Source organism: Fusarium falciforme, chromosome 1 (assembly GCF_026873545.1).
Source record: "Fusarium falciforme chromosome 1, complete sequence".
NCBI classification, from domain to species: domain Eukaryota; kingdom Fungi; phylum Ascomycota; class Sordariomycetes; order Hypocreales; family Nectriaceae; genus Fusarium; species Fusarium falciforme.
Genome location: NC_070544.1, coordinates 3698847 through 3723662, shown reverse-complemented (window position 1 = coordinate 3723662; position 24816 = coordinate 3698847). Strand labels below are relative to the sequence as shown.

General features: G+C 54.9%; 11 protein-coding genes across 11 annotated transcripts; 4 read left to right on the top strand and 7 right to left on the bottom strand.

The window, feature by feature from the left end:
* Nucleotides 1–553: 553 nt before the first annotated feature.
* Nucleotides 554–1915, top strand: NCS54_00104000 (DOMON domain-containing protein; the record flags this gene model as incomplete). The annotated part of the gene is made up of 3 exons (XM_053146675.1): nt 554–599; nt 655–1508; nt 1568–1915. 3 exons carry the CDS (start codon nt 554–556, stop codon nt 1913–1915), a joined length of 1248 nt encoding a protein of 415 aa, XP_053002650.1.
* Nucleotides 1916–2659: 744 nt separating this feature from the next.
* NCS54_00103900 (Hypothetical protein) lies at nt 2660–3404 on the top strand (the record flags this gene model as incomplete). Its single annotated transcript, XM_053146674.1, has 3 exons — nt 2660–2686; nt 2765–2858; nt 3133–3404. 3 exons carry the CDS (start codon nt 2660–2662, stop codon nt 3402–3404), a joined length of 393 nt encoding a protein of 130 aa, XP_053002649.1.
* Nucleotides 3405–4467: 1063 nt separating this feature from the next.
* Nucleotides 4468–7213, bottom strand: NCS54_00103800 (Hypothetical protein; the record flags this gene model as incomplete). Its single annotated transcript, XM_053146673.1, has 2 exons — nt 4468–5920; nt 5973–7213. The coding sequence occupies 2 exons, from the start codon at nt 7211–7213 to the stop codon at nt 4468–4470; spliced, it is 2694 nt and encodes an 897-aa protein (XP_053002648.1).
* Nucleotides 7214–8449: 1236 nt separating this feature from the next.
* NCS54_00103700 (Hypothetical protein) lies at nt 8450–8824 on the bottom strand (the record flags this gene model as incomplete). Its single annotated transcript, XM_053146672.1, has 2 exons — nt 8450–8687; nt 8745–8824. 2 exons carry the CDS (start codon nt 8822–8824, stop codon nt 8450–8452), a joined length of 318 nt encoding a protein of 105 aa, XP_053002647.1.
* Nucleotides 8825–12602: 3778 nt separating this feature from the next.
* On the bottom strand, nt 12603–13131 carry NCS54_00103600 (Hypothetical protein; the record flags this gene model as incomplete). The annotated part of the gene is made up of 2 exons (XM_053146671.1): nt 12774–13131; nt 12603–12715 (listed from the first exon to the last, which is right to left on the bottom strand). Exons 1-2 carry the CDS (start codon nt 12907–12909, stop codon nt 12603–12605), a joined length of 249 nt encoding a protein of 82 aa, XP_053002646.1. The 5' UTR covers nt 12910–13131.
* Nucleotides 13132–13422: 291 nt separating this feature from the next.
* On the top strand, nt 13423–14486 carry NCS54_00103500 (Hypothetical protein; the record flags this gene model as incomplete). The annotated part of the gene is made up of 2 exons (XM_053146670.1): nt 13423–13754; nt 13820–14486. The coding sequence occupies exons 1-2, from the start codon at nt 13588–13590 to the stop codon at nt 14484–14486; spliced, it is 834 nt and encodes a 277-aa protein (XP_053002645.1). The 5' UTR covers nt 13423–13587.
* Nucleotides 14487–14514: 28 nt separating this feature from the next.
* NCS54_00103400 (Nuclear architecture-related protein 1) lies at nt 14515–16248 on the bottom strand (the record flags this gene model as incomplete). The annotated part of the gene is made up of 1 exon (XM_053146669.1): nt 14515–16248. One exon carries the CDS (start codon nt 16246–16248, stop codon nt 14515–14517), a length of 1734 nt encoding a protein of 577 aa, XP_053002644.1.
* A 748-nt stretch (nt 16249–16996) lies between these two features.
* NCS54_00103300 (Hypothetical protein) lies at nt 16997–17677 on the top strand (the record flags this gene model as incomplete). Its single annotated transcript, XM_053146668.1, has 4 exons — nt 16997–17002; nt 17057–17174; nt 17222–17326; nt 17382–17677. 4 exons carry the CDS (start codon nt 16997–16999, stop codon nt 17675–17677), a joined length of 525 nt encoding a protein of 174 aa, XP_053002643.1.
* A 239-nt stretch (nt 17678–17916) lies between these two features.
* On the bottom strand, nt 17917–19245 carry NCS54_00103200 (Hypothetical protein; the record flags this gene model as incomplete). Its single annotated transcript, XM_053146667.1, has 2 exons — nt 18561–19245; nt 17917–18506 (listed from the first exon to the last, which is right to left on the bottom strand). The coding sequence occupies exons 1-2, from the start codon at nt 19072–19074 to the stop codon at nt 17917–17919; spliced, it is 1104 nt and encodes a 367-aa protein (XP_053002642.1). The 5' UTR covers nt 19075–19245.
* Nucleotides 19246–19783: 538 nt separating this feature from the next.
* NCS54_00103100 (Phospho-2-dehydro-3-deoxyheptonate aldolase) lies at nt 19784–21118 on the bottom strand (the record flags this gene model as incomplete). Its single annotated transcript, XM_053146666.1, has 4 exons — nt 19784–19941; nt 19992–20894; nt 20987–21044; nt 21113–21118. 4 exons carry the CDS (start codon nt 21116–21118, stop codon nt 19784–19786), a joined length of 1125 nt encoding a protein of 374 aa, XP_053002641.1.
* A 1350-nt stretch (nt 21119–22468) lies between these two features.
* Nucleotides 22469–24440, bottom strand: NCS54_00103000 (Peptidylprolyl isomerase; the record flags this gene model as incomplete). The annotated part of the gene is made up of 3 exons (XM_053146665.1): nt 22469–22606; nt 22663–24323; nt 24371–24440. 3 exons carry the CDS (start codon nt 24438–24440, stop codon nt 22469–22471), a joined length of 1869 nt encoding a protein of 622 aa, XP_053002640.1.
* Between the last annotated feature and the right edge of the window lie 376 nt (nt 24441–24816).

The window sequence follows — 24816 nt, the reverse complement described above, 5'->3', positions numbered from 1 at the left end:
CGTCTCCTACACCCTCGCCGAGTTGCCGAATCCGCAGCAACGGTTTGAGCCCATGATAGCGTGGCAGTGTGATGAAACCCTATTTGCGCGCTGGTCCCAGAGGAGAAACGGTCTGGGCTGGGTACCAAAGGGCGGAGCCGAAGCTGACGACAGCATCACAGTCGAGCTCATGCTCATGCTGTGCCGTGCCCATCTTCTTTGACCATTACCCCGTGTCTTGCCAATGCACGCCCCCCTGCTTGGCGCTTCTCTTTGATCGTCCCCCTTCCATTTGATGACGGAACTACCCCAATTAGAGCTCATCTGCCGAGCCTCTAGCCTGCATGGGATTCGTAAGGCAGTGGAGGGCATGTCTCTGGTGCCGGGCGTGGCTTGCAGTCCGCGGCTACCACGTAGCGCACGCAACCCATCACCGTTTCGAGATGGGCCTGACCGTGTTACAAGAGGCGCCCCCCATCTGTGCACATATATGACCATCGATGTGCCCTCCTTGTGGGTTATTCCATCTTGACTGTTTCTCACAATCAGAATCCACCAGAGATCTCGATCCAATATGAAGTCGACAGTTGGCACACTATTAGCTTCCACGGCGGCATTGTGTGAGTGACTCTCAATGCCATCGTATATCCCCCGACTAACACGGCCTTTTTCTAGACGTCCGCGGCACATCAGCCGTCACCTCGGCCTTCTGCCCCAACGATGGAGACGTCTGTTTCCGCTGGGGCGTCCCAGAGGCGTCCGCCAGCTCGGGCTCTGGCAACATCTACTTCCAGATGGAAGCTCCCAGCAGCGTCCAATGGGCCGGCCTCGGTATCGGTTCCGGCATGTCAGGCGCCGAGATGTTCCTCATCTACCAGAACGGCGACGGCAACGTGACTCTCAGCACACGGACTGGCACCGGCCATGTTATGCCCCAATACACAAGGCGGACAGCAGTTGAACTCCTCGCCGGCTCTGGCGTCTCTGGCGGCAAGCTGATTGCCAACATTCGGTGCGGTGACTGCGATAGTCTTGACTTTGAGGGATCCAACTCGTGGATCGCGGCCTGGAAGAATGGTGACTCCCTAGACTCGACCAGTGTCTCGGAGAGAATCAGCGAGCACGACGAGCATAGCAGCTTCTCTGTCAACTTTGCTCAGGCATCCATGAGCTCTGATAGCAACCCTTTCACTTCTAGCAGTGACGATTCCGACTCGAATTCCGATTCAGACTCCAAGACTGGCTCTGGCTCTGGCTCCGGTTCTGGCTCCGGTTCTGGCTCCGGCTCCGGCTCCGGCTCCGATTCCAACTCTGGTGTTGTAACCGAGTCCTCTGGCCCGAGCAAGACCGTGCTGAGAGCTCACGGTATCATCATGTCCATCGTATTCCTTGCTGCATACCCCCTGGGAGCTGTTCTGATGCCCATCATTGGAAAATGGTTTGTCCACGCCGGCTGGCAGTTCATCGCCTTCCTGGGTATGTGGGCTGGCTTCGGTCTGGGTTACGTCTATGCCCGCGACGGGGGCTATGTAAGTCAACCTTTTGAATGCACTCGCATCGTGACTCCGTGCTAACGTGTTACTCATAGTGGTGGCAGCAAACCCACACCAAGATGGGCACAATTGTTGTTGCGCTGATGGGTCTCCAACCCATTCTTGGATTCGCCCATCACCGATACTTTAGAAGCCATGGCAAGCGAGGGGTCATCAGCCACGTCCATATCTGGTTCGGTCGAATCCTCATGATCCTTGGTATCATCAACGGAGGACTGGGCCTGCAGCTTGCAAGCTCCTCCAAGGGATATATCATTGCCTACTCGGTCATTGCTGGTATCGCGGCCCTGGTTTACACTGGTAGTATCTTTGTTGGCGGCATGAGGAGGACGGCTCGCGCCAAGTCAATCTCTCCGCAAATGTCCCAGGAGGAGCAGCGATAAGGTCGGAGGATTGATGCCATGAATGATTGGGCGTTGAATAATTTAGGAGCTCAAGGATGTGATACCACGGGAAGGCCGGGAATATGAGCCGAAAATGACGGATAGAACAGATCGGCTCCTGAATCATTCCTTTTTTTTTTTTTGTGTATTTCTTTTTTGGTATATCAAAAGACTCTTGATCGATAGCTTGTTTGACTTTACCATATGGACACGGGGCCATGGAATGGGATCCTCTCATAGATCCAAGTCGAATCATCATGGCTCATGGCGTGAGAGGGTATCGGACGATGAAGTCATGAGGGTTATGTAGGGGGCACTCGCCACAATTGATGCCGTAGTTGATGGGGAAGAATTCTGAAGCCGTCATGTGAGCATTGTGAGATGTATTGGAGAATCGCCATGAGAGAAGAAAATAATACGGGCAAAAAGAAGCCCAGTATAAGTCGTCAATGTTGGATCAAGCAAGCTTATTCCCAGCAGCCGAAAGCTGTGCAGCAAGATCGCCAATCTGGGTCCAGATCTGGCCAATCGTTCCCCTCCAAAGCCACGTGACATCAGCCACCCGTAAAGCTCCGGGCAACCGTGCGAGCGGCCTGAGGCATCAACACCGCGATAGCAAGGCCGAACCGCTCTAGCCGGGGGGGCGAGCGCCTGTCTTGCCTGCACTCTCACGATTTTTCCCCAAAACCCTCAATTCCCCCATCTCCCCGGAGTACCCAATTGAGCCACGACCAGCCATCCAAAATGCTCAGCCAACTGTCCCGGGTTTCGGTAAGCGATTGATCCCTCGAATTCTCCATACCAAGTCTGCCCGAGAGCGAGGAGCGCTGACGAGAACTTCTTTTATAGCGCGCTCGCTCCGCCGTTGCGGCCGTTTCTCGAGTCGCCCGACCCAATGCCGTCCAGATGAGGGGCTTCATTGCTCCCACCGTCTCTCGGAGAGGTAAGATGCTGTCCCTGCCGATGCCTTGATCCCCCGCCGTTGCGATTTCCGACTCCTTCTCGCCCTGTGTCGATTCCTCATTGTCGTCGGTCGGATCTGTCCTATAGCCGAAGCTGCGCTCCACCCGAGCTCCGACGTCGCCAAAGCCTCCACGATCAGACTCGGGATAACGTCCACCATCTCCATTCGCAGTCCCAACGCCCAATGCGCCCCAGCAACGCCTGAATCCGTCCGATGGTTGCTCAATTGCTGACTTGACACCCCTCTCCAACAGCCGACTTCGTCCAGGAGCTCTACCTCAAGGAGCTCAAGGCCTACAAGATCCCCGCCGTCAAGGAGACCGACTCTGAGGGCCAGGTCCAGACCTTCAACGCCCCCAAGACCCCCGCCTCCCCTGAGGAGACCGACCTCGCTGGCAGCTTGAAGGAGTACGAGAGCATGGCCGTCGAGATTGAGGGCCAGGACACCTCTGCCCAGACCGCCTCTGGCACCCCCGAGGTCGCCGACTGGCTCGAGGCCGAGGAGGAGGATGAGGCTCACCACTAAGCGCCTTTCCTCGCGAGGATACCTAGCTGACCCGGACTTGGCACCTCGGGCCACTTCCCGCCGCCCGAGGCGCCGCTAGATGGGGATAGAAAAAGAGGGAGAGGTTGACAACAACTCAGCCTTGGAGGAGAGTTGGGCTGCGAGAAGCAGTGGAATGGGGATTATAATCCTGTGTACTTTTTCCTAAAATCCAACCTCATGGTTGCCTGTAGGAACTCATTGCGAAATGTGAATGCCAAATGAAGCACAAGCAACTGATACCATCAAATTGCCCGAATCCTAGTGAGAGTGGCCCTTTGGCTCACTCTGGAGTATTGATGATGGCGTCTGCCCTTGGGTCCAACAATGGCTCAACGTCATCCGCTCGGACATGGTGTAGATAACACTGCAGAACTGTTGATCTAGTCATCTACGTCACTAGTGCTTTCTGATGTCGACATTGATTTCTGACATCTTGACTTGATTGCATTCCTAAAGAAACGAAGCTGTTACAGCATGTACTATCAAGTGCCTGGATAATCCACAACTCGCGTCAACCATCGTCTAGTGGCAAGCAACGTCATCTATCGCACACTCACACAAACCACCGTGACTACATCATCACTATACTATTTCAGGCACAAACAACGCTCAGCAAAACTCAAATGGGTGCACTAGATCCCTTCTAGGGTTCCCGGCAACCCGTCATTTTCTTTGGCATTCTCATTCATTACTGCTTATGGCCCTTCCAGTTGAGGCACACACTCGAGGGGGAAACCTCTTTCTCACCCCCCTTTGTTTTGTTTGTTTGCACAACCATAAAACGCCATGAATCCTGTTCAGCACGATCGATGACCAATGCAATGCAATACCATCCGACCTCGATGCAAATAATTCCACAATTAATCATCCACGGCCCACATGCAAACAGAATGGCGGCGGGTCTGGTTTGGGTTGGGTTGGGTTTTTTGGCTTGCGAAATATTACTTTTTGTTTCTTCTTATGACACGGATAGAATCCCCCCTAATCATCGTCGAAACGCCGTGAAGCTGATCCGGGTGCAAAATGCAAATACCTGCCCGGGTTATACGTCAAAGTGTGAGCCTCCCACCATGTGCTCATCGTGAGCAGAAGTCTTCACAATGCCGCTCATCCGGTTCGCCTTTCTGAGGTCGATGTCGTCCAGGTTGTCCCAGTCGTCGTTATCGTGGTGCCCGTGAGCGTCATCCATATCTTCGTCGTCCATTCGAGCTCGGTCTCGCATGTGATCATCCAGCGCGCTTTCGTCCACAAACGTGAAGCCCTGGAAGTTGGCTTGCACCGAGGGAGAGAGGGGAGTCGAAGCCGCGTAGCCCCTGGCCAGTGCCGCCGCACGTTCGTTGAGAGATCCGTTCTGATCCAGCGCAGTCGTGAACTCGGGGTCAAAGTACGACACGTCGGTCTCAGACTTCAACTTGGGCTTGAACGGAGGAGTGATGAGTTTCTTAGAAAGCAGCGTCCAGTCAATGTCACCAAAGAAGGAGTGCCTCTTTAACTCCTCTGCGTCGTCAGTAGCGCCCAGTCGGTGCTTGGGGTTACGGTTCAATAGTCCCTTGACAAAGTTTCGGCCCTCTTGTGAGAGCGTGTCTCGGGGGAACCGCACCTTGCCGAAAGCAATATTCTTATACATTTGCTGCGTGTCTTCGGCGTAGAAAGGACTCCAGCCGCAGCACATCTCAAACACCAAGACACCGAGTGACCAGAAGTCCACCATCTTGGTATAGCCAGACTCATCGAGGAGAACTTCTGGCGCAAGGTACTCAGTTGTGCCGCAGAATGTGTTGGTCGTGTCATTCTTGGTGAGGTTGGCCTTGGATAGACCGAAATCGCACAGAGCAATGTGCCCATTGGCGTCCAGAAGGATGTTCTCAGGCTTCAGGTCCCGATACACAATGTCGTTGTTGTGGAGGTGTTGAATGGCCAAGATCAGCTCGGCAATGTAGAACTTAGCGCGCTTCTCGTCGAATCGTCCCTCCTTTTGGAGATGCCAGAACAATTCTCCTCCAGACATGTAGTCGGTAACAAGGTAAAGTTCTGAGGGCGTCTGGAAAGAGAACTTGAGACCGACGATGAATGGTGAGTCAGACATGGCTGTTCGAACGAGAATGTTACGCTCTCCGACGGTGTGGGCGACTTCCTTCTTTTGCACGATAACCTTCTTCTGGAGAACCTTCATGGCGTAGATGCGCTGCGTATCCTTCTTTCGCACTTGATAAACCTGGCCGAAAGTGCCCTTGCCAATCAACTTGAGAATATCAAAGTCGGTTGGACCAAAGTGCTTCTTCTCGGCTCTGTGATAGACGGCCTGGACGTAGATCTCGCCAGTGGGCGCATTCTCTGCCATTGTATCGGCATGACCCTGGAGCTGGAACCATCCTTGGACAACTGCATCGGGGTCTCTGCTGGCCTGGAAATCGACATGGCCGAGAAACTCCTCACCCGAGGCGGCATGGTCATATACCGAAATGTCAACCAGCATCTCGGAGCTCACGACATCGCTATGGCTGGTCAGTATCTTGACTCTGGTACCTGACTTGGTTAGCAACTTACAATTCTGCTTCGGCATCCCATTTGGGGTTCGTGAAGGAAAGCCGGGCCGACCGATTCCTGAAAGTGTTGTAGTCACTGATGCTGGTGTTGCTGCTCTGGCGGCTTCTCATGGGGATAGCCATTGGGCGGCCAGAATCGCTGCCCTGTCGCTGGATGGGAATTCCACCCATGCCGGGTGTGGCGACACTGAGGTTGTCATCTTCTTCAGTGTGCCTGGGGCCGCTTGAGATGAGTTCACTGCGCTGAAAAACGACCACGACGTAAGGATCTCGGCTCTTTCTAAGTCCCCGAGCCTCGTTGATCTTGATAGTCAGCTTTCCCTTGGCAGCCGGCGCCTGTGTGCCGCCTGAGCTCCTGGGAGTCTGAGTGCCGCTGACTTCAGCGCCATCGTGGCTGGTCCTCCCGGAGGAGAGGGCCCTGCCATCGGAACCGGACGGTCGAGCAGCCGACATTGCTCGAGTAGGAGTTGAGGGGCCGCTCTTGAACGTCATACGAGTTAGCTCCTTGAGTCCATCAAGAGAGTACCACTTGCCGGGGGCTGCAGGGCGAGCACTCGGAGTGGAACGTGCTTCAGGTTGTGAGGGAGGATCAGAGTCCTTGAGAGGTGCTGCGTGGTTGGAGTCGAGCTTGGGGGGCAATGGGTCATTGGAGGGTTGGTAATGGGTAGTGGTGAAGAGGGATGCTGCAGATTTCTTGGTTTGCGACTGTGTTAAAGACTTTGCAGCGGCAGCGGCTTTGCCGTCGGCCCCTGAATCTGGGGCTGCAAAAATCATATCCTGGGAAATAGAGCCCCCAGAAGATGAGGGCTGAGAAGTGGGTGGGGATGGGTAGGGGTTGGAAAGTTTGGGCTCATCCCGCTCCTTGCTTCTTGGCTCGAGACCGAGAGGCTCATGTTGAAGAAGCAAACGATCTGAAGCCAAAGAGGCACACTCGCGAGAGGAGCTTTCGGTGTGCGCCTGCAACTGCAGGTCGGTTGGTGGAGTGGGCTGGATTTGCTTTCGGTCTAGAGTGACAGCGCTCTGGGAAGAACGATTGGGCTTGGGCGAAGACAGACTGTGACTGGTTGTACTAGAAGGGCGTTGACGAACCTGGCCGAAGTAGCTCATGATGCCGGGCAAGCGTTTGTCCTGTAGATCGGGTTGAGGAGTAGCTACACCAGATCGAGGAGTATCGAAACCGATGTGATCGGCGCCATCCTCGTCAGCGGCCGCGGACCTGGTGGTTTGGTTAAACCCATGCATTTTGTAAGAGATTTCCAGTGAGTGAATAAATGCTTTTGCGCCGATGCAGCAGCGCGGGGAAGTGCAAAGTGGGAACACTAGTTCATGACGGCTGCCAAGCGCGTCGACTAGAGGGGAAACAGGGCAAAAGGTCGTGAGGGAACAGGCGGCGGCGACGAGCAATAGCGGCAGTGGTGGGCTCTGACGATGCGACTATGACGAGAAAAACACGGGATCGAAAAAGGCCTTTCAAGGTCAAGAGGGCCAGTGGTGTGTTCGCTCTGGTGTGGATGCGGGCAGCGCGCCAGGACCAGCAGTAATAAAAAATGCGAGGCCTTGCCGAGAGCGGCCGTGTAAGACGAAGCGCGAGCGAGGGGACAAGTGGAGGCTTGGGACCTCGATGGATGTCGACGGGAGTCGAGGGAAAGGGGGATGACGAGATGAATTTTTCACCTCGCTCCGGAAAAGAAAGCTCGATATGCAGCCGGGGGTGGGCTTGTCCAGAGGCTTGTCTGACCGAGGGGAGCAGGACGTGGTTGCTTGTATGTATGTATCTTGCGTGGGAGGCACGGAGCGGACGTGGGAGCGAGAGCTGATGGCGGGGTCGGAGGCGATGGGATGGAAACGCAGGGACTGACTGACTCCAAGACCGGCCGACTGGACCCAATCACGGAGGAGGCGAGTCAGGCCTTGCGACAGAGCCAGAAGCAGAGGAGCTGTCTCTTGCATGTGGGAATGCCGCCGGGGCCATTCTTTGGAGCCGGAGCCAAGTCAGGTTTTGGAACCCAACGGCTCCGAGACGACGGTGACTGCTTGGTTGGTTCCACTGTGATGGCAAAGTTGAGGGTTTGACAAGGCCTTGATTGGAGTCTGCGTCCTTGCATCGAAACCGCCAACTCCTGCTCTCTTCTCCAGGGATCGAGACTCGCTGTGCTGCCCAAGAGTGCTGCCGACGTCCCGTCAGGAATTTGAGGGCTCTGGTGGTCCACTGACGGACGATCCGTAGCACCACATGCCCTAGCCGCAAGTCCGCCAACGCCCTACGGCCGGCGACCTCCAGTGCCTGGACCTCCTAGAGTGCCTGCAGCGCAGGGCAGCAGCGGTGCGGGCTGAGCTCAGCAACTTGCAGATGTTCAGGGCGCTGTCATGGCGTGGGATTGATGCTTGATCAAGCGCAGGGCTTGAGCGAGAGCTCCAGGAGGGTTTCCATGGTGGGTTCCATGGCAGGCGGTGTCGAGGACCGGGGGGCCACTGGAACTAGCCGGAACAGGAGGCTGACTCGAGGAGGCGCTGCTGAAGCTGCTGGGCTCGAGTGCTGAAGGGCCCGTCATCGTTGCCACCATCGAGCTCCAAGACGCCTGGGCCTGGTGAGGGGCTTGCCAACTTCCCTGGGATCAAGCCGGGATATTCGATGTCGGGAGTAGGGCCCCAGCTTGGGACCGCAACGAGATCCCAACGGATATGTAGAAAATGGGCAAGAGATTTGGAGGGAGGACTGAACGGAAGGGTGCAAAACTGTAATTGGACATGGAGAATGAAAGCAAGCACGAACCTTGACATCATGGCCTGGGTGGCCCTTCGTAGGAGGTCAAAGCCTCCGGGGTTTGAAGCAGCGCTCTCAGTGCCTGACATGGCGGCAAAGAGCTGGGATGGGGGAAGCTGCCGCGGCTTAGAAACAGGGCCGACTTGTTGCGGCGGCGGCGGCGGCGGAGGAGGAGAGGGGCGAGGTAGGTAGTGTGAGCAAGGTGAGTCGTCGAATGTCGTCGGGGTTGGGCGTCGCTGGCCCCGGAATAGCTGCGTGGTGGGTTGAGAGCAGGACGAGGGCGTGGTGAGAGACGAGGGCCCTCGCAGTGAGCAGGGAATGCGATGGTTTAATGTTGAGAGAGGGGGAAAGATTAGGATGGCGCGGGCAGGCAGAGAGAAGTGATGGATATGATAATTAGACGTCTTTGGGGCGAAGTGAGTGAGGGTGTGGGCTGGGGGAGTTTAGAGGCACCCGTACAGTGCGATGCAACGGAGCTGCGATTGATTGATGAGTGGATGGAGGGGGATGGATTCCCAGCAGAACCCAATGAAGAATGGATATGGATGCCGCTGCAACAGACCTAACGTTATCCCGACCGAGGCTCCTGCTTCCTGATACTGTACCTCGACAGCTCAGGACAGGACAGTCGGGACTAGGATTCAAACGGGCGAGCTTATCAGAGGTGGAGTTTGTGCATTGTTGATGTTTGCCTGATGCTGATGGGAAGCTTATTAGAGGTTTGTCCTCACCTGCTTCCTCACTTGGGTACCTCACTTTTCATCCAAGCTTTTTTTTTGAGGTCGGGATAGTCTGGGCTGCTTACATCACCTTCTGTTCTGGGCGTTTTCAGGCTTACAGCCTTGTTCTGCTTGCATCTACCTTATGGCTTCTCGACCTTGGTACTTTCAGGCTGTCTCTGCATTGCAGTTTACAAGATGGCGTCGAAGCTGGCTCGGCGCCATCCGCGCAAGCCTCAGAACCAACAACAAACAGGACCAGGCCCGCTCCCAACCCCGCCTCTCGATGAAATGATGGCGCCATGAGACTCGCAATGTTAGCGTGGGCAAGAGTGCTTTAAAGGGCTGGTGGCAGGTATATGATGTATCTATCGGATCCTCTGCCATCGAGCGGGAGGTCTGCACGGCATACGGGAAGGATGGGCTTGAGCTGAGTTTCAGTGCTGACCTTTGCTGACGGGATGGAACAGAACAGAACAGCGGTGTCCAGGTTCATTCTGGAAGATGCGAGTAGAAGCAGCTCCAGCTGGTCTGGGATCAGGTCCCGTCGGTCGTGATAGGCACACGCTGCGGATTACTACAAGAGGCCGGTCACAGTGCGTATTGCCCGGCCGCTGCACAGCTCAGGCTTCAGGCTCAAGCTGGCGGGAGGCGATCTTGGCCGGTCTGGTAGGTGGTCGTTTGGTGCAATCTTGGTGGGGCTTGTTTTCCATTTTTACTTGATTCGGCGGGGTTCAACAAGAGATCTCCAAGCTTCTGATTGCATGCTCCCCTCACTTGAGCCCTCACCATCATCAGCTACAAACGCTTCCGGCGCCGCACCTCACTCTTGGCAGAATGTACGTGCTGGATTGGTGCGTACTTGTCCAGCAGCTAGCTCGATTCCACTCAAGATGAGACGACGGTGAACGTTCCTGGAGTTCCTATGGAGTATTGCTCCCCAGCAATAGGCCCTGGAGGGGTTCAGTCGACCTGACGGATGACGTCTTTGCCAGTCATGAAGCCCGAGACACGTCCGTTGGTGCCAAGACCAGACCGATATCTGCACCTCTCTCTCTCTGGCCCACGGCACGACAATAAAATAAGACGACATGTGCGTCTCCTAGGCCATTCACTCATTGCTTCTCCTCATTCATCTTCATGATCACGCGGGCCACTCTATCGAGCCACGCTTCTTCGGCTCGGGGCGACTCCCGCGACCCGTCATGTTTGAGAGAGGTCTAGCTCTCTCTTGGTATGTTGGACGTTGCTTGATTGCTCACATGGAAGCTGGGGAATCCCAGCAATCGCCACAAACATGACCCTCCCTGCCCAGCTTGAGAGCCCGACCTTGAACCATTGGCCATCACTTGGGGAACCAGTTCCGCTGCTGTCACCATCGCACACACACACGGACACACTCTCACCCTCACATGTTGTGCTCCAATTCCAAATACCCGGTTGCGTCCCCAGGCCCCCGGGCTGCTAGGCTGATGTGTGTGATCCTTTTTGGAACGTCAGGCCCGATATCTGTGTCTGCCAAAATGTGTCATGGCTAGCCGAGATCGACACGAGTCGGTTACCGTTTCCATCCCTTTGGCCGACAGGGTTGACTGCAACATGGGTCTTGCCACTATCACCGGCCTCAACATTTCGCTAATGTCATTCGAGAATGCTACATACGTGTTGCTGCAAAAACACATACATTTATTAATTAGTAAACCGTGGTTGAATCTGCGCCCTGTGTTTTGACCCTCTCAACATGACTGGATGGCAAACTGCGGGAAACGCTGCATCGAGACTAGCTGGTATTAGAACGCCTAGTTATGCAGGCAGCCTTGAAGCAATGATATTTACACACTGTCACTGACTATATACACCTTGTAATCCGTTCATCTCCAATTGACCTTGTCTCGGTTGCCTTGAAACCATATGTTGTACAATAATCACTGCCAATCACGACAGGAGTGGACGGACCAAGCCACCCCTCGGGCAACACAGCCAAATGGCCATCGTCCATTCGCAAATCCCATCAAGAGCTCGGTCCCGATGGGATGGTCACCCCGCGACCTGATCGACTCCCTGCCTCTGCAGCACCTCCGCATGTCTGTCAACTTGCTACGGCTTCATTGGGCTGCACCCCGGCTGTGACACCCCGGACCAGACACCTTCGAATACAGACCTGTACCCGGTCAGGTGCGATGCCGCCCGCAAGTCATTTCTTCTTATTTCCCCCTGCTCGGATATCTTGCATCTCGGATGGATGGGCGAGGAGCATGCCTGGAAGATCACAGCACCTGAGTGGTAACCTCGGGTCTCGTTGATCGATACTGCGGCCATACCGACATCAGCTTACAGCCAAGCTGACACCATTGTCTACGCAAGGGGGCTATGGTCGGCAGTGCCAGTTTTCATATGCCTTGCATTCACGCAGGAACCAACTCCCGTTTGCAGTAGTATGCACGTGATGGAGTTATCCCTTGATTCCAGGAGGACACGACTAGGTAGGCGATTTGCCTTTTGGGTGTGTATTCGTAATATTCAAGAATGTCAAGGATACACGATGAACTAGTATATTTGCCGGGTTTCCCGCAAGAATGCTTGTATTGCATTGCGGCTCATCGTATTGTAGATTAAGAGTTGCCATGACCACAGAACTTGGGGTAAAAAGGCTGAAATCCGATTATTAGTGTGACAAATTCTTAGAGTATAAGACTTGAATTTTACGCGAGTTCGACCGGGGCGATAGAGCTTCTTCGAGGTTGTTGTGTATGTCCCTCTTGACTGAGGATTGGATACGGGGTTTCTTGCAATTCCATATTGGTACACATACAAATACGAGCCTTTGACATATGCGACTGGAATTCACGACTTGCATACCTAGCTGAACTAGGCGATACAGGGGTTGGAATCTCTGAGACAACTTCACCTCCAAGTCGACGACGTGCAGGCCACTCCAAGTTAAGGCAGCAATCCACAACGCCGGCTATCCTAACAACCGCCAGTAGAGTTTATCCCTGAATCACCATGGCACTGATCTTAGAAAGGTCTTTGGGTCCCATCAATGCCCACAGTCTCCGTGTAGAACCACGTTCCCATTACTGAACCCCGTCTAGCCCTGATACTGACCGTTCCTCGCCAGACTGAAAGTCATGTTGAGAGTTACAACTCATTTCTTGGACTGCTCGATGACCTGAAGCCACTTCTTTTCCATCTCAGGTGTTACCCCCGGGGGGTACGTGGTTGACTGCTTCCGAGGGGCGAGCGGGTCTGGGTAGCTCACTATAGTGTTGTCAGCCCGAGCGACTGATGATGAGAACCCAACATCTCCAGCACTTACGCATATTGAAGGTTTGGTCTGTAAGTCTTAGCCTAGCTGCCTCATACTCCTCAGCTACTCTTCTGGCACTGGTATTGGCAGCTCGATCAGCCATTTCACGTTGGATCATGGGCGAGAGACGTGGACCACCAGCCATGTTGAAATAACAACGGAACTCTTGCGATGGATATGGTAGGGGGAATAATGGGAAATAAGAAGAGCAACAGATTATGTGAGGCACAGCTGGAAATAATAGCGATGGTTTGAGACTTGCGGCAGAAGACGACGTATCAACAGAAAGAGAGGAGAGGTGGTGATTCAGCTGATGCTTGCGTCTCGTCTCAAAGGCTGAGCTTCCCTTCGCCTGCCCCACCAACCAGCAGCCACCCCGCAACTTCCATACCTGCCCACCTCACCTAGGACCAGCCCAAACTGACCTGAACTGCCCAGCTAAAGATCTGGGCTTGACAGAAGCGACTTCGGAGATACAAGCGCGGCAGGCGGTCGTGTCGCCGTTCGGCGGGTTGCGCCCAGGTCCCTCGCGTTTCCCAGGTTGGCGTAATCCTCAGCGGGCCACCTTCCTTGAAGCGCTGCGCTGCTCTCCTGCACAGGCAAGAAAAAAACGTAGGTCCCCCATACGTCGTGAGTTTCCTCCCAGCTTTTGGGCCTCCATTCAGCCTATTTTCTTCCCAACAACAACCACCCAAACGCTCTTGCTTCACCCCATGCTCAACCCTGCGATCCCGGACCAGATTTCAAGACACAAACGGAGACGAAGGCCTTGACATATCTAGATCACCGCAGTCACCATTTGGAAAGCCCTCCTGAATTGACCATGTCCAAGAACAAGGCGCCTGTTCCTGATGCTTGGGAAGACGACTGGGAGGCCCAGGCCGACAAGGCCGTGAACGAGCCTGAGCAATCGGCGCCCCAGGCTCCTCTCACCAAGGCTGAGCGCCTTGCTCAGCACGCTGAACAAAATCGGAAGCTGTGGGAGTCTGCGTACGTCCCCTCAGCGTTGCGATTGACATGCTAGTCCAGTTCTTTGCTGACGCTCTTTGCGACAGGGACACTCCCCAAACCTTTCACTACATAGAAGCCAGCTCCAACTCAGGCGTCCCCCTCACAACCCCCTTCAAGCCCCAGGTCAAGGTGCTCAGCCGGAAGCCCGTCATCGCCAAGCGGGATCCCGTGACTGGCATGTCCCAGCTGACCGTCGACGACGACAACGAGGAGGCCAAGAAGGAGGTACCCATGAGCCCAGAAGAGATTCGTGCCAAGCAAAAGCGAGACCGAGAGGAGAAGCAGCGGCGGTACGAGGAGGCCCGAGCCAAGATCTTTGGCGAGTCAAACCCGTCGTCAGGAGCCTCATCTCCGGGCACAGTTACCCCACCGCGGTCGGATGGGCACTTCAGTGGTCGTGGTCGGGGTAGGGGAAGAGGCGGATATAGGAACAGCGAGAATCGCCAGTATGACAATCGCCAGTACGACAACCGCTCGTTTGACGCCCCGAGGAGGCAGAACATGTCAGGTTCCGGCCGAGAGCTGTACGATCCGAACTACACCCCGAAGTCTGAACCCAACAACCAAAGGCGACAGCCCGACCAGCCATCGCCTAGGAGGAACCAGACACCCCAGGACGAGCAGCAGCAGCAGCAGGCTCCCATTCGAACACCAAGAGGACCAGACGGAAGTGGACGGGGAGGGTTTGGCTTCGCTCGAAGAGGAGGCTAGGGCAGTTGATTATTTCTATCGACTAGCTTTACCATCCGCCTCCAATCTTTCCCGCCAGCTGTACCACCCTCTCGGTATCTGTGGCTGTGTCTTTACCAACGTCGCTAATCACCTCACGATAGCTCGTGAATGCCAGTCTATCAAGTCCTATGCCTGTGATCTCCGCCCAATGCGCCAGGGTATCATTTATGTATGAGTGGGAGATGCCGCCAACGACATGCTCGAATGTTTCCTCGCCAACCTCGATGCCGGCCTCTTCTCCCGAGAAGTAGGCCTCGTCAACTTCTGCTAGCCAGTCCTTTTGCTCCTGCGGACCTGGCTTTCCGGAATAATTCCTTCGCTCCATGACGACGGGGTCGTCAACCTTGATTTGACCGCCACCGTTGGTACAGCCTCCGGGGCATGCCATGACCTCGACATAGCTGTGCTCGAGGGATGCCGCCTTTCCTGCCGGCTTGCGAGCGCTTCCAAAGGGCTTTCCGCCAGGCATTCGGGACGGTCTGGCTGGTTTCAGGCGCCTAACGAGGTTCTGAATATTCCTGAAGCCATAATATCTGGCGGCACGGAAAACTGGCTCGCCATTCACAACCACAGAGTACTCGGCAACATCAACATTGCGACCACGGGTGTGAACAATCTCTGCGCCTGGTGTTTGCGCTGCTCGGCTTTGAAGGATGTGGTGCAACAAGCCTCCTGAAGTACCCGCCTCGCGAGGTAGATTTCTGGACCGTCGACGCGGGAAGAGGAAGTCGTGGATTTTGGGATCGGGGAACGGCGTCAGAGTCGGGCTGGGTGGTGCCGTCTTGGGTACATCGAAGAAATTGAGTCCCCTTGACTCTGCAAGCATGAGAATCTCCTTGCTCGTGATGACGCAGTCAACATCCCGAACTCCTCGACCACGAGATTCGCCTCCTGCCCAGACCTCCTCCGTCAACTCTTCCCGACTGGCTTCAAGTTTCTTATCAAAGCATGGCATAACGGCCAGGTGCCAGATGCGGCTGGGGGCGATATCGAGTGTTCGGCTTAGGGTTGTCTTGAGAATGGTGCCCATCAAAGCCTGCGGTGACTTGACCTTCGAGAGATGTGGGAGGACATGAGGGTGTGTTTTCTCGGCATAGCAAACCCAGCCGGGGCATGAGGATGCCAGGATGGGTTTCGCAGGTGTGGCCATGCCAGCCCGCGCCGAGTTGAGGACTTCTTCAGCACCGAGCACAAGGGTAGCCTCCCTCGCGACATTGGTGTCGACCACCCATGTGAAGCCGTTCTTCCATTGCCCGCCGTTGGCAATACCGTCCGGCCCACGCAACAGATTGCTCAGCATGTGCCCGACATCCTTCTCTGAGACGCTCCCACCGCAGGCTGCGGCAAGGTTGGCCCTTGTTTGAGGGCTCACACTAGCCACAAAGAGCTTCGCGTTCTCATTCTCCAAGCCCTCGACCCTGAACCGGCCACTATCGTCGGTGACGACCCTCAAGGCCGGTGCCGCATCAAGTGTGGTGAGGACCTCGGCATGGCTCTGAAGACTCACGAGCACAGCCTCGGCGGATGTTACGCAGCCAGAGCATGCAAGGCAATCTGTGAGAGAGATCTGGGCGGGGGCATTGGGATTGGCCGCGGGTTGCTGGCCGTCGAGGATGACCTCAGTCTCGAGGGACTGCGATTGCGGGGGCGGGGCGGCGGGGAGGGTCTCGATGGGTTTGATGCACGCGACACCGGGGGAGATGAAGTCGTTGAGGTCGTCGGCGGAGAGAATGGCACTCATGGCGCCTGGTGTTGAATCGCGATATAGAGAGGGAGGGAGGACGGCGGCGACGACGACAACACAGGAGTATCAGGAAGTTGTTTGGTATAGAGTTGAGTGACGGATGCGCCCAAGTGGAAGCCGGGGAGTTGTTGACTCTAGTTTTTTTTTACTGGGGACGGACCCTCGACGCAAAGGCGGCTGACAAATAAATAAACCTCTGCAAATCTTCAGGTGCAAATCAAGACGTTATGATTGGAAAGATTGTGACGGACAAGAGAAAGAAACAACTCCGTGAGTCAACGGGCAGAGCAAGATAAGAAGTGCAGGGCGATAGACGGGCGGCGCCCGGCTTAGACCAAGGGCTGTTTTAGTAACTCCTCGGAAATCCCGATACAGGCAGGCAGGCTTGGGAAGGCTCCGTTCTTAGGGAGAGCGGGCAATGAAAATGTGAGGATTTGCAATGGTTTTTTGTCGCCTGTGCCTGCGGGACTAGAGATGCGAGATCGGCCTCCTCTCCCGTGCGTGGCAAAGTCCGGAAAATGCTACAACGGACGGATCGGGATATGGGCCGTTCGTAAGCGGGTCGGTCGCCAAATGCACCGTGGTGACGTCGATGGGGGAGGATCCCCCCCCATGTCAAAGGACAGCTCCCCATGATGGAACCATCTTGAGCTTCAGCTTCAGCTATAGCTTCTAAACCACCAACTAGGTCTTTTCGCAGATTCTTATTTGATATTTGATCTATCAAAGACATCAATTCGTCACAATGAGTGTACGATCCCTACCCATAAGTTTCATTCATTCAACTTGCTGACACGCACCACAGGCCATCGCGACATACAGCATCGGGAATCTCGCCTGGCTGAGCACCCAGGCGTTCCCGCTCATCCTCTGGCCGTCCTTTGTCGGCTCCATCCTTCGCTCCGGGGGCGGCGAACCAACTCGTGAGATACTCTCAAGCTGTGTGAGGAATGGGTGCTAATGTGTGCAGCCCTTGAGACGTACTTTGCCCGCTCCCTAGGCTTCGCCCTCCTCGCCCTGGGCCTCATTGTCATCATCCTCTCTGGCGTCCTCCCTCTCGATACCTCCTCAGATGGTACCTCAACCCTCCCTCCAAGTCCCTCGACGACCTCACTAACCACTATCTTCAGAGGCATCCTCCGACGGAACGACCCCCTCGCCCTACGCCTCGGCCGCCGTCCTCATATCCATGCTACACCACGCCTCGACCGCCTTCTACTGCTACGGCTGGTTTGCCTGGACTCGCGAGACTGGATACCTACTCGGCTGCGTTGGGAGCGCCATCTTTGCCACCTTTGCGCTGTACTGCATCATGTTTGCCAGCGACAAAGCCATGACCAGCCGCTACCACAAGTTTGACCAGAGCACGAGCGGGTTCCCCTTCAAGAACTCGCAGTCGTATCGAGCCAAGAAGAAGGCCCTGTAACAACACATCCTATTTGTATAAGCTGAATCATGATTTCATTGTACGGTCTCGAACATCTGACGACCTATGCTGCTGCTGGAGCTCTCCCCAAAAGTCTCGTAGCCAACTCCATCAACTCCACATCCGTTTAGATATAATAATACAAGGTCACCGACCGTATCGGAGACCGTGGCTGGCTCCCAGTTGCGATGCCCCGACTGGAAAAGAGAAAGAACAAAAAACGCCATTAAAAACCCCAATCATGCAGCAACACCCGCCGCCTTTGTCCCGTTGGTGGATGCCACAACCTCTCCTTGTGCGCCGTTTGCCCGCTCTCCCTCGACGCTCTCTACAGTGCCGGGGATGTGTACATCGGCAGCTCCAGTCAGGATAGCCTGTCGCCGCTCATGCCAGTTCACCTCACTCTTAATCACCTGGGCGAGGAGCACCTCCTTCTCGAGCCACTCCTTATAGTAGACATCCTCCCACTCCTTGCACTCCTTCTTCAGCGACTCACCCACCTCTTCAGCCCACTTGGCCTCCCAGTAGCACTTTCGGTACAGCTTGTCGACAGGATAGGCGAGCTCCTCGGCTGCGAAGAGGTCCTCGGTCAGGGGCGTAAAGTACTCCGAGGTGTGGTCGTCGCCGTTGGCAGCTTCGTCCATGTCGTCGTGGGCACCTTGCGATTGCTGGTTGGTCTTGATGATGATCTTGAGCTTGCCTCCCTTGCCCTGGGGGCCCGACTGCATCGACTTGGGGACGGGATCAGAGGGACGAAGAGCCTCAGTCTCGTGGACTGTCCTCATATGCTTTGCCAATGCATCTGACCGAGTGAAAGACCTATCGCACTCTAGGAAATCATCAGTATAAGCTATCGCGTATCGCGAGTCAAGGTGCGCCGTACCTGGCAAGTAGCAGTAGAAGGGCTTCTCTCTGGTATGGCTGCGCATGTGTGCCTTGAGGGCATAGCCGCTGGCATGGGGGAGACCCTTCCTGTTGCAACTTCTCCATTCGCATGTATACTTCTTTTGCCGATTCTCAATGTGCGAGTTGTGGATATGCTCGACCAGCTTATCCATGTTGCCCTGGTCACCAGCCGGGCAACCGTCCCAGTCGCAAACGGTCACTTGGTCCTGGAAGTCCTCCTCATCGAGACGCGCATTGATCGGAGAGCTGGGGATGTCGCCCGACGTGTCGGATGAGACATCAGACATGCCCTCGAGAGGGTCAGGCTCTGGTACAGTCTCGGGCTCAGCGTCGGGGACGACGGCAGAGGATGTTGTAGAGCCAGCATCGACCCGTTGGCGCTTGGAGGGTCGCAAATTCGTCTCGTACAGCTCATGGCCGTCCTCCTCGTAAGGCTCCGACTCGTCCATGGAGGACAGGGGAGACTCGGCGGGTGAATAGTCGCGTGCCATAATCGCGCCAGACACAGGAACCGCGTCTCCTTTTGTCGATGAAACCCGTTGATGGCTCCAGGAGCGATGATTGAAGATGGAGGAGTGAGAGTAGTGATGGACGTCGATAGGGATCGCGAGATAGTGATTAGGATTGAGCGATCGCAATGAGCGATTTTGGGCTTGAGTGGGTGAAGGGTCGAGATGACGGAATTATCAGTTGGATTGGGCTTGCTCAAAAAACGCCAGTTGGAAGCTCAGATAGCACAGTGTGGATAGTGGAGCTTGGTGTGGCGTGTAACCTTACAAATATGAGCATTGGCCGTACAGTGTGCGTGACTGAGCACAAACAGTATGCGATGTCGCTCGCGCGCCCCAGTAACGGGAACTAGCGAGGCAGACACAGACACCATCAACAGCCTCGTTTCATATCATTCAATGCTTTTGATTGCTTCCATTCTCTCTTGCTCGGTCAAACACGGAGCGCAGCGTAGGCGCCTTCTTTTGTTGAATGCGCCCTCAGTCATCGTACCATGTTTGATGCTTTTATCTATCCCGAAAATCAACACCCTTATAAACTCCAAGCCTCGAAACGAAATGCGCGACCTATTGCGACAAGACACAGTCCTAATCCCAGGCCCAGGACTCATTGTTGAAACATCCAGTGACGACCATGACCATCTTCCTCGTCGCCAAGTTCGGCGCACCCAACCCTCCAAACTCCTACAGCTTAGGCGCCGTTGACGCCGGCGAGCTTACGGCGGTCCTTGACAGCCTGTGCCAGAGTCTCTAGCGTTGTGACTGTGTCCTCCCAGTTGATGCAGGCATCCGTGATGCTCACGCCGTACTTGAGACCAGACTTGCCCTCGGCAGGAACTTTTTGGTTGCCTTAACTCTGTTAGTCTGCATTCGAATGGTACGACTTGTTGGTAACTTACCCTCGTTGACGTTGCTCTCAATCATGACACCCATGATGGCGTCCTCACCCTTGGAGATCTGGCTGGCGATATCGGCGGCCACCTTAGGCTGGTTCTTGTGGTTCTTGAGAGAGTTGCCGTGGCTGCAGTCGACCATAAGTCGCTGTCGCACACCCTTCTTGGCCAGGGCCTCCTTGGCAGCAGCGATGCTCTCGGCGTCGTAGTTTGTGCCCTTGGAACCACCTCGGAGGATTACGAAGCAGTCATGGTTGCCCTCAGTGCCGACAATGGCGACGACACCAGGCTTGGTGACGGAAAGGAAGTGATGGGGGTGCTCGGCGGCGCCAATGGCATCAATGGCCACATTCAATGAGCCATCAGTGCCGTTCTTGAAGCCGACGGGGAAACTGAGACCACTGGCAAGCTCACGGTGAAGCTGGCTCTCAGTGGTACGGGCGCCAATGGCGCCGACTGACAGCAGATCGGCAAGGAACTGAGGAGAGATAGTATCCAGCATCTCGCTGGCAATGGGCATGCCCTTGGAGGTGAGGTCGACAAAGAGCTGTCGCGAGACTCGCAGGCCCTTGTTGATCTTGAAGCTACCGTCAATGTCGGGGTCGTTGATCAGACCCTTCCAGCCAACGGTGGTGCGGGGCTTCTCGAGGTAGGATCGCATGACGATGAGGAGTTCATCCTTGTGCTTCTCCTTCTCCTTGAGGAGGAGGTCGCAGTAGGCGAGAGCGGCCTCGGGGTCGTGGATGGAGCAGGGTCCGATGACGACGAGCAGGCGCTGCTTCTCGTCGGTGCCATTGACGACGGCGACAGTCTCGTTGCGGCCCTCGAGCACTGTCTTCTTGGACTCGGCGGTCTGGGGGATCTCGTGCTGGAGCAGATCGGGGGGAGTCAGAGGGTTGTAGCCGCGGACTAAGAGCTGGTGAGCACCGGTCGAGATCAAGCGCGCCGGCAGACATAGAGGTCGCCGGGGCGAATATAGATTGCCAGGAGATATTACTCACTTCTCCAATCCTCAGACTCGGCTTGGTTGCCGACATTCTTGTTCTGGATGAAGAACTGCTGCGCTACTCGTGAGTCACCCCGCCAAAGGAACAAAGGGAGCAGGGAGCTTGGGAGAGTAGACGTACAGACATGGTGACTGTGATGGCGGGGTAGAAGACGGGAGATACAAGTCAATGGTAGAGATCAAGTCCAATTAGACAAGAGGAGAAGATAGAGAGAGATAGGATATGAAGACGGAAAGAAGGAAAATTACAGCAACGAGAGGAAAAAAAGTATACAATTATATTTCCGTACCCTGAGGTGACCCCGTCCCTTTGCGCCGGCGTCGGTGTGTCACACTCGCTGCTTCCTCCAAAAACTCGAAAGAAGTCACTCCATGGTTGCCAAACTGCCCCGCATGATTGGAGGAGCCGCCTGTTGCCCCCGCCATTCCCGCGCCGGTTTTAGCAGACGATCCAAGGGGAGTACATCGATTGCGCGCGTGGGCCTGGTGGCAGATCGGGTACCCTCATTGTTGCGACGGTTTTTTTTCTCTCCCCTGCCTCGACACCCTCTAAATTAATTGGCTTGAGTCACTCCATCCTTCTTCGCGGGAGTTGAAAAAAGGGCAGACAACCTTACGGTACAGTACAAAAAAAAAAAACTAAGGTAGTTAAGTTAACCGCCACCTTTCTAGCGCTTGTTGCGCTAGGGAACTCCGATTCTATTGTTTCGCCAGAGCTGAACCTGCTTGCTTCCTTCTTTCCATGCGCCGCTTCCATTGTCAATGCCACGTCCCCCAGCCATGTCGTCTGTGTCAAGCATGTCAATCTCTCGTCTTCCAAAGGGCTCAACATGTCCCTTGCAGCCGTGATTTTGACTTTACACGTCCCCACAGCTACGCCCTGAGAACAAACCCCTGGAACACGCCCCAGCCTGTACTGTCCTCATTGGCCGGTTACGTCATTTGGGCTGGTATTTGCTGTTGTTGTCGCCTCATGCTCTGGGCAGGCAAGTTGAGGAAACACACCACCCCAACGTCCTGTCTCGGAAGGTAAAAAGACAGGAAGAAGATTTCCTGTGTAGCACAGGTGGCTGGACTCTCTCCCGCCGGGAATTGAACCCGGGTCTCAAGCGTGACAAGCTTGCATACTGACCACTATACTACGGAAGATGTGCGGTTGTGATCAACCACTGTAGTGAGAGTTCGATGTCTGCTGGTTTGGAGATGCGGTATATAAACCAAGAAACCTGCCAGCTCAGAGAGGAAACGAGAAGGATGTTGTTTGGCATGTGACGCAGCTCGTCTAGCAGGAACTTATTGAAGAAAAGGAAGGCACTAGGACAAAGTATGTACCGCCAGAGCAGGTGCAAGGGGGAGCACCAAGGCCAAGTTGGAGAAACTGCTTGGAGAAACTGCCGGCTGTGCACGTTCAGGACCACGCATAGAACACCTTGAGCAGACAACCCTCATCCGCCCATGAGCGCCTTGTGTCATTGTTCTATATAATATCAATGTTGAGGACCTTGATATCCTCCTCCGGCTTCTCCTTGTGTGTCCGCACATTCTCAATCTTGTGGATAACATCAAATCCTTGTGTTGCGCGACCAAAGATGGTATGCTTGCCGTCCAGCCAGGGCTACATTACAGGTCAGTCACACATCTTCTCATTATCGTAAAGATAGGGGAACTTACAGTCTTTTCTGTCGTAATAAAGAACTGACTGGCGTTCGTGTTGGGGCCTGCATTGGCCATGCTCACCGTGTACGGCTTGTCGTGCTTCAAGCTGCTAAACTCGTCCTCAAACTCGCGTCCCCAGATACTCTCGCCTCCTGTTCCGTCACCCAAAGGGTCTCCGCCCTGGATCATGAACTTGCGGATGACACGGTGGAAGATGGTGCTGTTGTAGTAGCCGCTCTTGCAATGTGTGACAAAGTTTTCGACCGTCTTTGGTGCTGCGTCGGGGAACAGCCGGATGTGAATGTCTCCGTACGTGGTATGGATCACAGCTCCTGTGCCCGTCTCGGCCTTTTTCACCTGTGAGTCCTTCTTCTGGCCCAGCATCGTGGGTCGCTCGTTCTGAACGTCTCGCGTTGACTTGGAAACATCTTCTTCGTTGTTGAACATATAGAATCGGACCTTGCCAACACCCGTCGCCACCAGGATTGGATCTCGGGTCTCAGACTCCTGGAGTAGTGGGTTGCTGGAAGCACCCATCTCCACAGTTGTAACCCCCTTCTTCTGAGGTTGACCTTGGTAGATGGCTAGGTTAACAGCACGGAAGTTTTCCTCCTTTCCGTACACCTTGACCACTTGGTTGGTATATGTGTTGAGAACCTTGATCCCCAGCATCGAACCATAGATGATAAAGTTGCCCGACTCGTCAAAGATGACATTGGACTTGTACTTGAGCGTTTGCGACTCAATGTCCCTCTCATGGGCGGTTCTTCGGCCAAACTCGACGTTATCCAGCTTGTTTGCCCCAGTACCCGCTCGGTGCATCTCCTCGATGGCCTGAAGGGATTCGTCGTACTCTCGGTGCAGCTTGGCCGTCGCGAAGTCGAAGATGCGAATTTTTCGGTCCGGCAAGGAAAATGTTGCGAGATATTTGCCGTTGGGGGATATAGAGAGACATGAAGGTACGGACTTTGCCTTTTTGAAATCAAACAGGTTGGTCGAGCTCTTGTACTCAAAGACCCCTTCGGGCTTCTCATAGTTGCCACTCGGTCGCCAGTACTCCAGCATTCCACCCTCGTCGGCGGAAACGACGCAGTCGTATTGCTCATTGAACGTCATCAGATGGACCGGCTTCCTGTGCAAGCCCTTGATGGTGTGAATGGCCTCCTCCTTTTCTCCTCTTCCGTCGTAAATGTGTATCAGGGGCTTCGCTTGCTCGGAAACAGCAAGCAGTGGCAACGAGGCGCCCTTGGAGTGAACCCAGCAGACACAGTTTGGTGTGTAGTTGAGTGAAATCATGGACAGGAGGTCAAAAGTGATCACATCAAAGATCTTGATCGTCTCGTCGGCGCCAGCAGTCGCAAAGCTCCGTCCATCCTTGCTCACGGAAACCGACACGATCTCGCCATTGTGCGCCTTGAACTCCTTGACGAACTCGATACCCTGGGCGATCTTCTTCCAAAACTTGACGACGCCGTCCACAGAAGATGTGATGAGGAACTCGGTCAGGGGCGTCCATGTCGCAAAGAGGATCTGCTCCTTGTGCATCAGGGACTTTGAGTATCGCGTAGACTTGGGCAGGGCGGCGACGTAGAGCTTTTCGTGAGGGAGGACTCGTCGCTTCTTCTTTGGCGCTTCCGAGGGCAGCTGAGGGCCCATGTCATCGTCGGAGGAGCTGTCTGGAAACTGGTTAGCTTGGTGATGGGAACGCGACAGATGAACATACCTGATGCATCGTCGCGGAATTCGGAGTGACTGCGCTTCTGGGAGCGATTGTCGTCATCGTCCGCTGCCATTTCAAGTGTCGCCTTCAAGGCCCCAACTTTGGTTCAAGATAGTTTCGAAAGTCGACACGAGTATCAAGTCTTGATGCCTGTTGTCGTTGTACTTGAGTGTCGCGACTGGATCGCCGCAGGATCGTCGCCCAGGCAAAAAGTCAGCCTCATGTGGCGCGACCTTGAATTGTGGCTGGTGCTCCAACTTCACACTGTAACCCACCAACGTGAGCTTACTCAGGCTTGCTTCCTTGCAGGCCGAGGTCCACATTGAGGTCATGACGGGTTCACGCCAGGTCCGAGACTCCGGGGACGGGTCAAACCACTTGGATCCTGATCTCATGTCGTCTGTAAATAGAGAAGGACACCTTTTATTTTGTCCGGTTTATTCAATCAA